Source organism: Tamandua tetradactyla, chromosome 26 (genome assembly GCF_023851605.1).
Source record: "Tamandua tetradactyla isolate mTamTet1 chromosome 26, mTamTet1.pri, whole genome shotgun sequence".
Lineage (NCBI taxonomy): Eukaryota > Metazoa > Chordata > Mammalia > Pilosa > Myrmecophagidae > Tamandua > Tamandua tetradactyla.
In genome coordinates, this window is record NC_135352.1 from 12,749,771 (window position 1) to 12,765,423 (window position 15,653).

General features: G+C 39.1%; 1 protein-coding gene across 5 annotated transcripts in view; it reads right to left on the minus strand.

Moving 5' to 3' along the window:
* Positions 1-5,388: 5,388 nt before the first annotated feature.
* Positions 5,389-15,653, minus strand: part of UBXN8 (UBX domain protein 8) — a 62,350-nt gene continuing 52,085 nt past the window's right edge. For 3 of the 5 annotated variants that reach the window (XM_077144520.1, XM_077144515.1, XM_077144516.1), the window contains 3 exons: positions 15,019-15,060; positions 8,890-8,964; positions 5,389-5,929 (listed from right to left, as the gene is read on the minus strand). In XM_077144520.1, the coding sequence (XP_077000635.1) occupies positions 5,753-5,929; positions 8,890-8,964; positions 15,019-15,060 (294 nt within the window). In that variant the 3' untranslated portion in view covers positions 5,389-5,752. The remainder of the gene's footprint in view (positions 5,930-8,889; positions 8,965-15,018; positions 15,061-15,653) is intronic. The other 2 variants (XM_077144517.1, XM_077144518.1) reach the window with 2 other exon arrangements.

The window sequence follows — 15,653 nt, forward strand, 5'->3', positions numbered from 1 at the left end:
TGTGCACTCCCCTTCCCCACACAAAAAGGTGCTGCAAAAACAGGATACTCACCATTCAGCATACAAAAGAAAAAGTGATCAGAGAGAAATAAGTGCTGGAGAAAATGGACAGAAAGATATGTACCTATTCATTGTTGGTAGGGAAGCTGAGAGGAGCAGCCCCTTGGAGGGCAGTGTTTCATAGGAGGTTAGGGGTGGGGTTGCCATATGGTCCCACAACCCTGTTGCTCGGTACATACCTAGAAGAACCGAGCGTGGGGACATGGATGGACATTTGCACACTGGTGTTTATGGCCAAAGAGTTCATGATTCACAGTGGATGGCAGTGGGCTAAGGGTATGAATGAAGGAAGGAAGGGGAAACGGGGATATATACATACAATGGACTACTAAGCAGCTGCAGGAAGGAATGGAGTGGTGAGGCATGCAACTAGGTGAAAGAACCTTAAGGACCATTTGTTGAATGAAATGGCAGAAACAAAGAGACAAATATTATCATGCCTCATTCACATGAATTAACTATAATGTACCAACTCAGTGAATTGAAGAGGAAAGCATGGGTTAAGAAGTCAGGGCCTATTGTAAAGGGTTCTGGAGTTGTTACTGTTATTTCTAAATTTATATACAAACTAAACTGTTTGTATATAACCTGGTTGTTCCCAAGAACTTCAGGTATTGTGGGATGCCTGGGACTCAGAGTTGGAGCTCTGGAGCTGTGAAGGTTGGCATTACCTTGAAAGGTTGAGAAGGGCTTTGACTGGAGATGTGAATGAAGCTGATCTGGATAGGACGGGGGTAAATCAGAATACAGGGCAATGGATGATATGGTCCATATTTTAGAACTTCAAATTCTGTGTGGGACTAAGGGGAGAGATTTTTATTTGGTCAAAATTTATATTTTGAGTAATTACATAATTTAACTTGTATGGTCAGTTTAGTTGAACACTCTAAGTACATGGAGTCTCGAAAGGGCCTGAGATCTTGTTGGTTTGTGTGGGTTGGTGTGATGCCTGTATATGTCCCAGAGTAATTTAGATGATGAATGAAGGAGTGCTTGAAAAGTCCCTTTGGGGGATTGGTAGAAAGGAGAAAATATTCAACTTCCCTATTTGGGGAATTCCTGATATTCTCACAAGCAGTGGGGACAACTAGGTCAGTGGGCTGAGCCCTTGGTCTTGGGGTTCGTCCCTATGAAACTTATTTCTGTAAAGGAAAGGTTAGGCCTACCAGTGGTTGTGCCTGGGAATCACCCCCAAAGGGCCTCTTTTGTTGCTCTCTCTCTAGGCTAACTCATCAGTTGAACTCACTACATTTCCCTCCTATGTGGGACATGGCTCCTGGAGGTGTAAGTCTCTCTGGTAGCATGGAACAGAACTCCTGGGATGAGCCACGACCCAGCACTGTGGGATTGAGGACTTCTTGACCAAAAGGGGGAACAGAGAAATGAGACAAAATGAAGTATCGGTGGCTGGGAGACTTCAAGTGAAGTTGAGAAGGTTATTTTTATGCATTATATAAACACCCCTTTTTAGTTTATGGTTTATTGGAGTGGCTGGAGGAAAATACCTGAAACTGTTGAGCTGTGTCCTAGTAGCCTTGATTCTTGAAGACAACTGTGTAACAATAGAGCTTTTACAATGTGACTGTGATTGTGAAAACCTTGTGTCTGATGCTCCTTTTATCCAGGGTTTGGACAGATAAGTAAAAAAATAAGGACAATAAATAAATAAATAATAGGGGGAGGATAAAGGGTAAAAGGGGTAGATTGAAATACTGGTGGTCAATGAGAGGGAGGGGTATGGGGTATTGGATGTATGAGTATTTTCTATTTCTTCTTCTGGAGTGATGCAAATGTTCTAAAAAGGATCACAGTGATGAATACACAAGTATGTGATGATATTGTGAGCCACTGATTAGATACTTTTTTTTTTCCCATGGGCAGACACCAATAATCAAACCCGGGTCTCCGGCATGGCAGGCAAGATCTCTACCTGCTACCATTGCCCACCCTAATTATATATTTTAGATGGACTGTATGGTATGTGAAGATATCTAATTTTTTTTCCAAAAAAGAACTTGAAAGCCTTAAAGAGCTTTGAAACTTTTAAGTTTTTAATTTCTAGAAATACATCAGACTAAACATTCCTACTTTTAAGACTAAAAAGATTCAACTAAATTGTGAAATACCCATAATATAGTAGGTAAAATGGAGTGACAACCAAGAAACCAAAGTCATGTGACTGTTTAACATACTGAGAAATGATGTCAGCCTGGAAAAATATCAACTGCCGAGTTTTTATTGTATTCATTTTCACCTCATTCTCACTTGGTGTATTTTAAGATGTCAGTTCCACAAATTAATGCATGCAAATTTCTAATTTATATACAGATATTCCCATGAATATCAACATTATTTACTACCTTGAGCTCAACCAAGGTTTGGTACAATGTTTAAATCATTCTTTCAACTGTGAAAAATAATGTATATAAAAAGTCAAAGCACATGGGAACAATTAGTTATAGAACAGATTTCAGAGTTTGATATGGGTTAGAGTTCCACAATTTTAGGTTTTTCCTTCTAGATGCTCCAAAATACTGGAGACTAAACGAATTTTCAACAAAATGATACAGCAGTCACACTCATTTGTAAAATTTTCTCTGTTATAGCTCCACTTTCTCCTTTGATCTTTTTCCCAATCTCTAGGGGTATTTGGGCTACACTAATTCTAAATTTTTCATGTTGGAAAGAGCTGTTGATAATATGGGATAGGGGGATGGAACTAGTTGAGGCTGACCCCTCTGGATTTCAGGACTTATCTGGCCTAGAAACCATCTGGAGGTTGTAGTTTTCTGGAAAGTAATCATAGTGCATGGAACCTATGTAGCATCTCAGATAAAGCCCTAGGTACTCTTTAGGGTAAGAAGGAATGGCTTTTGTGGGGATTTGGTAAACCGCAATAAACAGCAGTATCTAGCTGAAGCTTGTATAAAAAGTAGCCTCCAGAGTAGCCTCTCAACTCTATTTGAACTCTCTCAGCCACTGATACCTTATTTATCACAATTCTTCACCTTTTGGTCAGGAAGGCATTGTCAATCCCACGGTGACAGGGCCAGGGTCATCCCTGGAAATCATATCCCACATTGTCAGGGAGACTTTCAACCCTGGATGTCATACACAACATAGGAGGAAGGGTATTGACTTTACTTGCAGAGTTGGGCTTAAGAGAGTGAGAGGCCACATCTGAGCAACAAAAAAGGTCCTCAGGAAATAACTCTTAGGTATAATTACAGGTAGGCTCAGCTTCTCTGCTACAGAAATAAGCTTCACTAGAGGAAGCCTCAAGATCAAAGGTTTGCAGTATGGACAACCAAAGCAATAGGCTGAGCCCCCAATCTTGGGCTTTGTTCATATGAAACTTAACCCCACAAAGGATAGGTCAAGCCTACTTAAAATTAGGCCTAAGAGTCACCCCCAAGAGAACGTCTTTTGTTGCTCAGATGTGGCCTCTCTCTCCAGCCAACATGACAAACAAACTCACTGCCCTCCCCGTGTCTGCATGGGACATGACTCCCAGGGGTTGGCAACGTGGGACAGAAATCCTAGAATGAGCTGAGACTCAGCATCACGGGATTGAGAAAATCTTCTCAACCAAAAGGGGGAACAGCAAAATGAGACAAAATAAAGTATCAATGGCTGAGAGATTCCAGAGTCGAGAGGTTATCCTGGAGGTTATTCTTAATGCATTAAATAGGTATCACCTTGTTAGTCAAGATGTAAGGGAGAGGCTGGAGGGAACTGCCTGAAAATGTAGAGCTGTGTTCCAGTAGCCATGTTTCTTGAAGATGATTGCATAATGATACAGTTTTCACAATGTGACTGTGTGATTGTGAAAACGTTGTGTCTGATGCTCCTTTTATTTACCTTATCAACAGATGAGTAAAATATATGGAATAAAAATAAATAATAGGGGGAACAAATGTTAAAATAAATTTAGATTGAAATGTTAGTGATCAATGAAAGGGAGGGGTAAGGGGTATGGTATGTATGAAGTTTTTACTGTTTTTTCTGACTTGATGCAAATGTTCTAAGAAATCATCATGTTGATGAATATGTAGAATGGAATGATCATAAGTTAAGAATGTTTGAGTTTTTTTAGTTGTATTTTTTTTGATTCTTTTAAAAAGTGCAACAAAAAAAAAAGATCAAAGGTTTGACTATTGATTTCGGAGTCCCTAATGTTTGAGAAAGTATCAGGGGTTTCCCTGGTGATTAAGTTAAATGGTTCCATATTCTTTTTCCCATTCCTCAAGGGACATTGCCAATACTTTTTAATTATCTGCTCAATACACTATGGGATGTATCCAGGCATTACATTAAGCTGTACTGAATTACAAGCCCTCATTCCCATTCTGGGCTTTATGTGTTTGAGATGTTTAAATGGTCTATCCAGACAGGTTGAGTTAGATTATGTGCTACAGAAAATTTAGGTTCTGGACAAAATAAACCTCTCTTTCTTTGGTCTCACAGAGTAGGCGCAGTTCTAAAATACAATGTCCTTCTTATCCCTGTGTTCTGATTTACCTCAGTACCGACCCACTAGGCTCTGCTCTTATCCCTAATTGAAGCCTGATCTCTTTTTCAATTTCTTTAACAGTTGTTGTATGTGGCAATGCTGACCTTCAGACCTGCAGATCTCCTACTCTGAGTCTTACATGTCACACAGGTACCCAAAGTTCCAAGGAAATACCAAGTTATACATACATAGCACAGGATCTCAAAATCTAGAAATAACAACTACAGTTCTGGACTAAAAGTGACTGATAAAAGAATTTACAATCCAGGCCCCAATCTTCTTCTAAGTATTTTCTAAATGACACCATACAATCTTTGCTCTTTTGTTTCTGGCTTATTTTGCATCACATAATGCACTCCCAGGTTCCTTCACATTGTTGCATGCCTCACAACTTCATTCCTTTCTGTGGCAGCACAATATTTGGTTATATGTATACACCACAGTTCACCATTCTACTTCTTAGTCAGTGGATCCTTCAGCAACCTCCACTCACTGGGCATCATGTATAATGTCCAAAGTCAACAGTCCATATCTCACATTATCATTACTTAGTGGTATAATCATCAACATTCTTAATTTCAGACAATTTTCACTGCTCCCAAGAGAAAAATAACCGATAAACCACACCCTCACCAAACAGAAAATCCAAACCTCTCTTTAACTCTTGTCCTCCCTCCCCCATTTTTTTACTGCTGGGTTTGCTGTGGTACTACTGATGTTTTCCTGTTAAACATAACCCACAGCATGCAATAGTAGTTTTCCCCCTATACTCGACATTACAAACTCTTTGGACAAGATTCATACCTTTGAAGTAGTTCATGCAAGAACTTGTTTTTATTCATAGTGTTAATTGGCGGGATACATGGCTCTATACAACCCCTTTCAATCACGTTCACCTTCAATGTGGCATTATTATCTATAAACCCACTAATTCACTGCCTTCACTTCTATCTATCCCCTTACATTTAAGTTCAACTTCATTAGCTAACCATTTACCCATCTCTAGCTTCCATGTATCTCTAGGTCCCCTATATTCTGTATTATAAGCCTCTGAATTTACCTTTATCAAGGTCATAAAAGTGAAATTGGTATGGCACAATTTTAAAGTGAATCCTTTATTGTCCTGTATGGTCACGGCATAACTGATTTTGTGTAGAACAAGTAGTTCTCACTTCTTAATTAAAGAGCAGAGTTGCTCTGTTCTTTCTCTTCCACAATGAGTACAGTATCCACGGTAATTCCTATGTCTTCCAACGAACAAGTACGGTCCACTTCCAGAGGCCTTCTGGGAAAGGAAGTAGAAAGGCTGTACAGGGATGTGTGGTAACCAGTTTTCATCATCCAGTCAAATAAGACCTAAAAGACAGAAAAGTATAGTCATTGTCAAATACTTGTATGCACTTGTGTCCCTCTCAATCTCCATATTTTACACTTCTTTGACTGTAAATACAGCTAGGAGTAATGCAACAGAGCTTTCATACCTTACAAAGAAACTTCCCAGAGTTTTAAAGGAAAATAGCATGCTATTTTTGAGAAGCCAACAACTATAATAGCTTTTTATTTTTTTCAGAAACCTTGGGATGGCAGGCACCTACAAACAGCAGAGGCATTTAACAGTTATGAAAGCCCTGCCCAAACAGAAAGATTATACAGTATATAGGTTGAGAACAAAAGGGTAGCACTAAAAAAATTAAAAAGATTTAGATCACACTCTAAATCACATAGGAACTTTGTCAAAATAACCATGTCCTAGCCCCAAAGACTCTGCACAGGTCATCCCTATAGTTTTAAAAAATTTCCTATCATGAAGATTCCTCCTATGGTAATTATCACAATTTCCATTTACTGTTGCCTGTCAAGCATTATGTGTTCAAGGAGCATGATGTATAATCAGGCTCAAAGTTTAGAAAATAGAGCCAGATATAGACAGACTGACTGACTGATAGGATCAAAGGATATTGTTCTAGTTTGCTAGATGCCGGAATGCAATATACCAGAAACGGAATGGCTTTTAAAAGGGGGAACTTAATGAGTTCTAGTTTACAGTTGTAAACTATTGTTAAGGCTGAGAAAATGTCCCAATTAAAACAAGTCTATAGAAATGTCCAATTGAAGGCATCCAGGGAAAGATGCCTCCATTCAAGAAGGCCGATGAAGTTCAGGGTTTCTTTCTCAAGTGGAAAGGTACATGGTGAACACAGTCAGAGTTTTTCTCTCATCTGGAAAGGCACATGGTGAACACAGTGGGTTCCTCTCTCATCTGGAAGGGTACATGGTGAACATGGCATCCTCTGCTAGCTTCTTTTCCTGGCTTCCTGTTTCATGAAGTTCCCCAGGAGGCATTTTCCTTCTTCATCTCCAAAAGTCACTGGCTGGTGGACTCTGCTTTTCATGGCTATGTCATTCTTTCCTGGCTCTCTCTGAATTGCCCATTTTTCAAAATGTTTCCTGTCTTATAGGACTCCAATAAACCCATCAAGACCCACCCAAATGGGTAGAGACATGTCGTCACCTAATCCAGCTTAACAACCACTCTTGACTAAATCACCTCATCCAGGGTGATGATCTGATTACAGTTTCAAACATAGAGTATTGAATAGGGGTTATTCTATCTTTATGAAATGGGATTTTGATTAAAACATGGCTTTTCTAGGGGGCATACATCCTTTCAAACCAGCACAGATGGATAGATAGAATGATGCCACAGAAGCGGCAAAATGTTAAAATTGTTGGATTGGGTTATGAGAGACAGGGATACCTTGGAATTCTCTGTAAGGGTTTTGTATTACTTTTGCAATGATTTTGAAAGTTTTAAACTATTTCAAAATAAAAAGTTTAAGAAACAAAACAAAAAATAATGCCTGTCCCCAAATGAATTTTACTTTACTCCAAATGAATTTTACTTTACTTCAAATAAAGATGGCTTTTGGCTTGAAAGGTGGATGGATGATAGATGTTCTAGGGGAAGCTACAGCATCAAATTTAGGCAATCCCAGTTTTCAACTGTTAGTCACCATCTGAGAACCTACTGATATTCCATGAAACAAATGTTGGGGAAAAGAAAAAAAGAAGTCTGGGACTCCCTCTTCTCCAGGCTAATAACAGAAAAAAACACATGTACATCTTTGTCATAATTTTTAAAGCTCCATAATTTTCCAATATAAAATGTCCTAATTTAATTAATCCTACATAAATACTTATACCTTTGAACAGCTATCCTACATACAGTAAATTCTCATAAATGAAATTATTGGGTCTAAACATATATAAACACATTCTGCTAAATTCTCCACAGGAACACTGACCCAATTTACATTCACACCAACAATTTATGAAAATCCTTGTTTTCCCCACACACTTGCCAAAACTGGGTACCATTCTTTTTTAATGTTTGGCTACCTGATAGCAATGCATCTCATTTTAATTTGCACTTCTTTGATTTTAAGTGAGGCCAAACTTTTTCTTTCTTCATATTTTCACCTGTTACTTGTTCTTTCTTCTTTGGGAAATCCTGCTTATGCTCTTTATCTGCTATATTACTGACGTGTTTATTTTTTACTTGATTCGTATCAAGTAAAAATGGACTATCATAGACAGTACAAATATTTTTCATAGTTTATCTTTTAACTTAATAATTTTTCTCTTTATAGAATTTTTAACTGTTATGTCGTCAAATTGATCAGCATTTTGCATTATGGCCCATGATATTTTTGTCATAGAGCAATAACTGCAACAATCATGAAAGAAAATTATTCACATATACATAAATAATTCTGTATTTAAATACACTTGAAAATGGAAATACACAAAAATAATTATTGATTTTAATGTCAGAGGGCAGATCCCTTTTTTCCTTCTCTCTACTTTTCTACGTTTCCCAATATTCATAATGATCACAGTATTGTTTAAAAAAAAACTATCAGGACAAAAGGAAACAATTTCCTTGAGAATGAAAATTACATAAAAACAATAGGGCTTGGATTTATAATCTATCAGGAGATAACGGACTTAATATTGGCTGCTTCCTAAGGATTTGAAAGCCCTCTTACCACTAAGCTATGAAAATGTAATTAAAACAAAAAAGAACAAACAAAAATTTAATGCAGAGACAACAGTTCAAAAATGTAATGTGGAGACAACAGTTCAAAAAGGCCCACCAGGCCTATTTATCCAAATTTCTGCCATGTACAGCCCTTTATTCTCACCTGACAAAGTATTAAATGACAGTGTGATAATACCTCCCACTGCAAGAGCATAAGCTGTTGCCAAATTCATCAAAAAATAAAATTTCTCATAATATGAATCTCCCCACTTACCTGTGAACTGCAAGTCTTAAAAAACCTTCTCTTCAGGATACTTCCACTTGGACATCGGAGAGCTACAGTAATTACCTGAGGAATAAAAATGTTCAGATAGGAATTCTAATCCATTGCCCTTTGCAATTCAAAAATTACCTCTATTACTACCTCTATTAAATATCTAGAATTATAATACTATATTATATTATATAAGAGGTTTCATAGCAATTTAGCTCTGAGAGTAGGAGACCAATGTGGAGGTCCAGATAAAATTCACTCTAAACATGGAACTAACATTTCAGAAAATGAAAATTAAACATCTCCCTATAGATTCAGATCAGTGACAGAGCCTTCCAAAGAGGACACCACAGACTCAATGCTTCTGTCTGATAATATCCCCATTGGAGTTTGGCTTCACAACAGACTATCAAACAAAGATCCAGTGCCATCTCATTCTACAGGCAGGAAAAATACCAGAAGGGAAGGAATAAAAACGTGACCCAATCTCCTCTACTACTATGCCCTGTACACCAGTCCTACATCATCTCAAGCAGATGCGAGACTAGCCCAGAATTTGTCCCAGTTGGTAGGAGCTCTAATAGTCACCCCTCTCCTTGGAGCAGTTCCTGTTTTATCTACTCTACATACTCAATTTCCCCATAATTCATCCTTTGGTAAAACAGTTAAATGGCTAAAAAGAGCTTTAAAATTTAAGAACATTATAAAAACAGAAAATGTTAAATTAGCAACTTATACTGATATTCATTCCTTGCCTGCCAGGGAGCCCTTCATACACAGCTAACGTTACCATTAATTACTCTGGGAGTTACGTAGGCATCTGTTCTAGTTTGCTAGCTGCCAGAATGCAATATACCAGAAACGGAACGGCTTTTAAAAGGGGTGATTTAATGAGTTGCTAGTTTACAATTCTAAGGCCAAGAAAATGTCCCAATTACAACAAGTCTATAGTAATGTCCAATCAAAGGCATCCAGGGAAAGATACCTTGGTTCAAGAAAGCCGATGAAGTTCAGGGTTTCTCTCTCAAGTGAGATGGCACATGGCAAGCACAGTCAGGGCTTCTCTCTCAACTAGAAGGGCACATGGCAAATACGGCATCATCTGCTAGCTTTCTCTCCCGGCCCCCCACTTCATGAAGCTCCCCGGGAGGCATCTTCCCTCCCCATCTCCAAAGGTCACTGGCTGGTGGACTCTCTGCTTCGTGGTGCTGCAGCATTCTCTGCCCTCTCTGAGTCTCTCATTCTCCAAAATGTTTCCTCTTCTATAGGACTCCAGCAAACTAATCAAGACCCACCCAAATGGGTGGAGACATGTCATCCCCCAATCCAGTTCAACAACCACTCCCGACCAAACCGCACCATCCAGGGAGATGATCCAATCACAGCCTCAAACATACAGTATTGAATGGAGACCATTCTACCCTTATGAAATGGGACTTATACCAAAACACGGCTTTTCTTAGGGGGCATACTTCCTTTCAAACCAGCACATTCCACCCTCTGGCCCCTAAAAAGACATGTTTTTCCCATATACAAAATATTTAATTTCATAACAATATCAGATATCCTTAAACCTTTCAGTAGCAATACAAACAAAGTATCAAATTAGAGACAGTATAAAATCTCATCAAATCAGTTACAGGCATGGTCTGTCCTAAGGCAAAATTCTCTCCATTTGCTCTGGACCTTTGAAAACTCATAACAAGTTATTTGCTGCCAACATATAAAGGAGGAACATTCATAGGATTCATATACACATTTCCATAGGGAGGAAGGAACACAGGGGTCACGGGACCTATACAGTTTCGAAACCCGCAGGGCAAAGTCCATTAGATTTCAAATCTGAGACTCATTTATCCTCAGGGCTTTAGAAAGCGGCAGTCCCACCCTTTCCAAATGCCTACGCCTGCCTCTCTCTGAATGCAACCTTGGGGGATAGTGGGAAGACCACCTTTCTCTTGGCTCCACCCTCTCCAAGCATTGGGGCTGCACCTGGGCTCTCTGCCATCTCCCAGGCACACACTCAACCCCTCTATGTGGTGGCAGCCAGGCTTTCCCCAAACTCCAAAGAATATGCTTCACCCTCTCCAAGGTCTGAGGCGGCATGACTCTTCCACTGCAACGAGGTGGAAGGCCCATTTTCTGCCTTTGGAGCAAACTCACCCTCTCCATGGGCTTGGGTGGGTCCACTCTCCTGGCCCGAGGCTTCTTGACTTCAGACCTCAGTCTCCAAGGTTTTGCCTCTGAAGTTATTTTTCCTCCAATGTGTCCCTTCTCTGAACCCCTCAGTCCAGACTGGCAGTGGCTCTGTTCATACAGGTCCCACAGCACTCTCATTGGTTTTCTATGCAGTAGCCTTGGATCATGCCCATCAGACATAAGGAGTTTCCACAAATCCTTCCTGGATAACTCCATGTCCGATCCTGACTTTCTCTGAAATGGCTGACTGGTTTCACATTTGGTTAAATCCTCCCACAGGACACTATTCTCTGGGGTCTCCTTTCCTGGAGGCCCAGAATTTTCCAGAACTTCAATCTCTGGTTTCTTTGTACCCAAGAGTTCAGTTCTCAGCTTATCTCTTTCCTGTCGCATTTCACTATAAGCTGCAAGGAGAAACCAGACTGCACTTTTGATATTTAATTTGGAGATCTCTTCTGCTAAATATCCAAGTTCATGGTTTTTAAAATCTGCCTTCCAGCCAAAGCCACTAGTCAATTTTGCCAGATTATCTGCCATTTTAAAACAAGGATCGCCTTCCTTCCCGTTTGCAATAACACACACCTCATTTCTGTCTAAGGCCTCATCAGAGGTATCTTTAGAGTCCACATTTCTACCAACAGTCTCTCCAAAGCATTCTAGGCCTTCTCTATCAAGCTTCTCACAACTCTTCCAGAATCTTTCCCATATCCATTTAAAAAGCCATTCCAACATGTTTGGTATTTGCAAACTGCAGCAGCAGCACCCCACTCTCTGGTACCAAAATCTGTTCTAGTTTGCTAGCTGCCGGAATGCAATATACCAGAAACGGAATGGCTTTTAAAAGGGGTGATTTAATGAGTTGCTAGTTTACAGTTCTAAGGCCAAGAAAATGTCCCAATTACAACAAGTCTGTAGTAATGTCCAATCAAAGGCATCCAGGGAAAGATACCTTGGTTCAAGAAAGCCGATGAAGTTCAGGGTTTCTCTCTCAAGTGAGGTGGCACATGGCAAGCACAGTCAGGGCTTCTCTCTCAGCTGGAAGGGCACATGGCAAATACGGCATCATCTGCTAGCTTTCTCTCCTGGCCCCCCACTTCATGAAGCTCCCCAGGAGGCATCTTCCCTCCCCATCTCCAAAGGTCACTGGCTGGTGGACTCTCTGCTTCGTGGTGCTGCAGCATTCTCTGCCCTCTCTGAGTCTCTCATTCTCCAAAATGTTTCCTCTTCTATAGGACTCCAGCAAACTAATCAAGACCCACCCAAATGGGTGGAGACATGTCATCCCCCAATCCAGTTCAACACCACTCCCGACCAAACCACACCATCCAGGGAGATGATCCAATCACAGCCTCAAACATACAGTATTGAATGGAGACCATTCTACCCTTATGAAATGGGACTTATACCAAAACACGGCTTTTCTTAGGGGGCATACTTCCTTTCAAACCAGCACAGCACCCTATTGTATAAAAAAGGTTTTAGAGCAGCAAACCCTCTCAGGAAAGCCATGTTAGGAATATTTCCACTCAAGTAGTTAAGGTATTTGATGCACACTGAAATCATGCCATGTTATTTGGAATTTCTATACTGCCATTACTTCTACTAAAGAAAAGTTTTATCAAACCCCAACCAACATCATTCCTGTTACCCCTAAAGAACACCTAGGGCTCTGTGTGAGATTCTACAAAAGCTTCAGGCACAAAGTTTACTTTCCAGAAACCTATAACTTCCAGCAGGTTCCTAGGCCAGGTAAGTCCTGAAAACCCAGAGGGTCCAGCCTCTCCAGAACATCAAGTAATTCCATTCCCCTATCCCATCTTATCAACATACATTTTCAACATGAAAAAGTTAGAACAGACATAATCTAAATATTCCTAAAGATTGGGAGAAAGATCAAAGGAGGAGTTAGAAAAGATAACTTGCTAGAAGTGTAACAAATGAGTATGACTGCTGATTCACTATATTAATACCCTTTTAGTCTCCTGTGTCCTGGGGCAGGAGAAGGAAAAAACTGAAATTGTGGAACTGTATCCCATACCAAACTTTGAAATCTGTTCTATAACAACTTGTTACAATGCACTTTGAAATCTGTTGCTTTTTTGTGTATATTTTATATATATTTCACATTTAAAATTTTTTAAAATAACAATAATAATTACCCTATTGGGGGGAACGGACTCTTCGTACTATGAGTGCATCTTCCTGTGTGGTATGATGATTTCAGAATTAAAAGTTAAAGAAAAAATAAGTGCATTGAATACTGTAAAAGTGTCAAGCATACAACTGTGGTAGTCTTAACAAAACTTCATTATGTAATAAAAGTTGCTCATGCCAATTAATTCAATGTATGTGGTACATACAAATTTGCCTTAATTTTTTTGTTACTTTATTAACAAAAACAGAGCGGGGAGAATCTGGGAGAAGAAAACAGGAACAGTACAGCTTACAGAGTGAATAAAGGGGAGAATATGGGCTACAGCGGGGAGGCCTCGGTTCAGTCCTGACTCTAATGGTAGGCACCTCTGAAACTTCCTACCTGTGGCTTCAGCTTCAAGTGCGAAGATGGGATGAGATGTTTTCTTAGGTTCACTCTAGCTTTAAAATATCACTAGTCAGACACACACTTTAATGATAATAACATAAAATGTCATCTCTCAAATATTGGGAAAAGAGAGGAAACAAAATGGAATGTTATAAAGAGAAAAACACTGACTGCAATGACAGGACCAGTCTTTCTCTATCGCAAGGATTTCTTAACCTCTTCAGGGCCATGGGCCTGAGAATCTATAGAAAAACATAAGCACAAAAAGGTGTAATTCAAGGGGTTCACTGACAACTTGAATTCTGTGATAAATGGGTAACAAATGGCTGTTCTGAAGGAATAATGTCATGTGTTTCAAAACCAAGGTAAATTCATAAAAAGGAGCTCCCTGTCAAATCTGAGCTATATTTAATTACTTCTCTATTATAAAATGGTTGTCATGGATACTAACCCAGAACTCGATAAAAGTGAGAAAGTCAAAGGTCAGGATAGAGGTGTCACAGGCCTGAATTTGTCAGGTACAGTAAGGGGTGAATTAGACGTCTTTTAAAAAAATGTCACTCTCTTGGGTGGTTCAGGAGCTGGGTTGCAGGCTTCATGGTCTCTATTTTTCTGGGGCTTTGGGTTTTCCTCAGACTTCCAAAGTACCAAAATTATATATTGCAAATATGTTGACAAACATGCCAACTACTTAGCTACTTTTATGACTACCTGAAAAATGGCTTTTAGGAGAGTGTAGTTTTGGTTTGGTTTTTTTTTTTTTTTAGGAGAGTGTAGTTTTGAGTGCTGAGAAACAGAAAGCTATGAAGGCTTTCCTTATGGATTTATTGTCAAAATGACTTATTGGCTTTAAAGACATGCTTCCCATACATTAGAGGTGAGTCTGTAAAAATAAGCTGGGCAAGGAAGGAAGGCAGCAAGGACTATAACAAAGCAGTTGGGGAAAGAGGAAGCTCTGAGCAAGCGGTGATTCACTTCCACCCCAGCCCCCCAATAGCAAACCATCCCTGACATTAAAATGTCTACAAAGTAGTGCACTGTTTATCTTCTCTTTTTAGGGGAAAATTACATTTGAAGTCATCTGCCTGTTCTGATTCTGTATAAGGAACTCAAGTGCTGACATGACATTTTGGAAAAACTTATGCACCCTATCTCCACTTGAAGCAATGGGTGCACTCTGAAAAACTAACTAAGCAGACAGCAGGCTTCCAAAACAGGACTGGAGCTGAAGAGTTTACTCTTATATCATACTCAAAACAAGGTCGAACTACAGACCAGTCGTTTAAGCAGTTATCTTATCTTTTCTTTCTAAACCCAACTTTAAATAAGATTATTTACTTATCTGTTAAACAAAGACTATTTAATTTTAAGGAAAAAAAAAAGCTTACTTTTTCAGCTGTTTTTGGAGGTTCTTCAGGTAAATCAAGAACCTAAAGAAAAATAAGTATTGGCAACAGGAATGTAAAGATTTTCAAGAAGTAAAAAATAATCTCAGGGGAAGACTTCCTTCCAACATGGAGATTAGATAGATCTAAGCTTAATGAATCTATTACTTTAATAAACATCAAATAAGAAAGTTACAACAAGAATGAGAGCTATATTAGCAACCATTTTTGGGTAAACAAGCTTATGCTAACAACAGATCATAAAAATAGTAGTTGAGATAAGTTACCAATCTACACACATTGAAAGAATTTTGTTTTAATGATTTTGCCAAGAGTAAATATTAACATGAATTAACTTCAATAAGAACCCCAAATTGTTTAGGTTCATATGTACATACATTTTAACTTGAGTGCATCATTTTCCTTCGTGATCCTTCTAGGGAATGGCAGATAATCACTCGTTTGGGTTGTTCTCATCACTTACCCACATTTCCCTATTTCTGTTAATCTATTAAGGAAATAGGTGTCCTGACCTATTTTTGTCTCATTAAAACACTTGTTTCTTCTCATTAAAACACTTGTTAGCTACCATTTCACTTCCAGGAACCCTTTCTATTTTTTAATACCACAGACTCCAT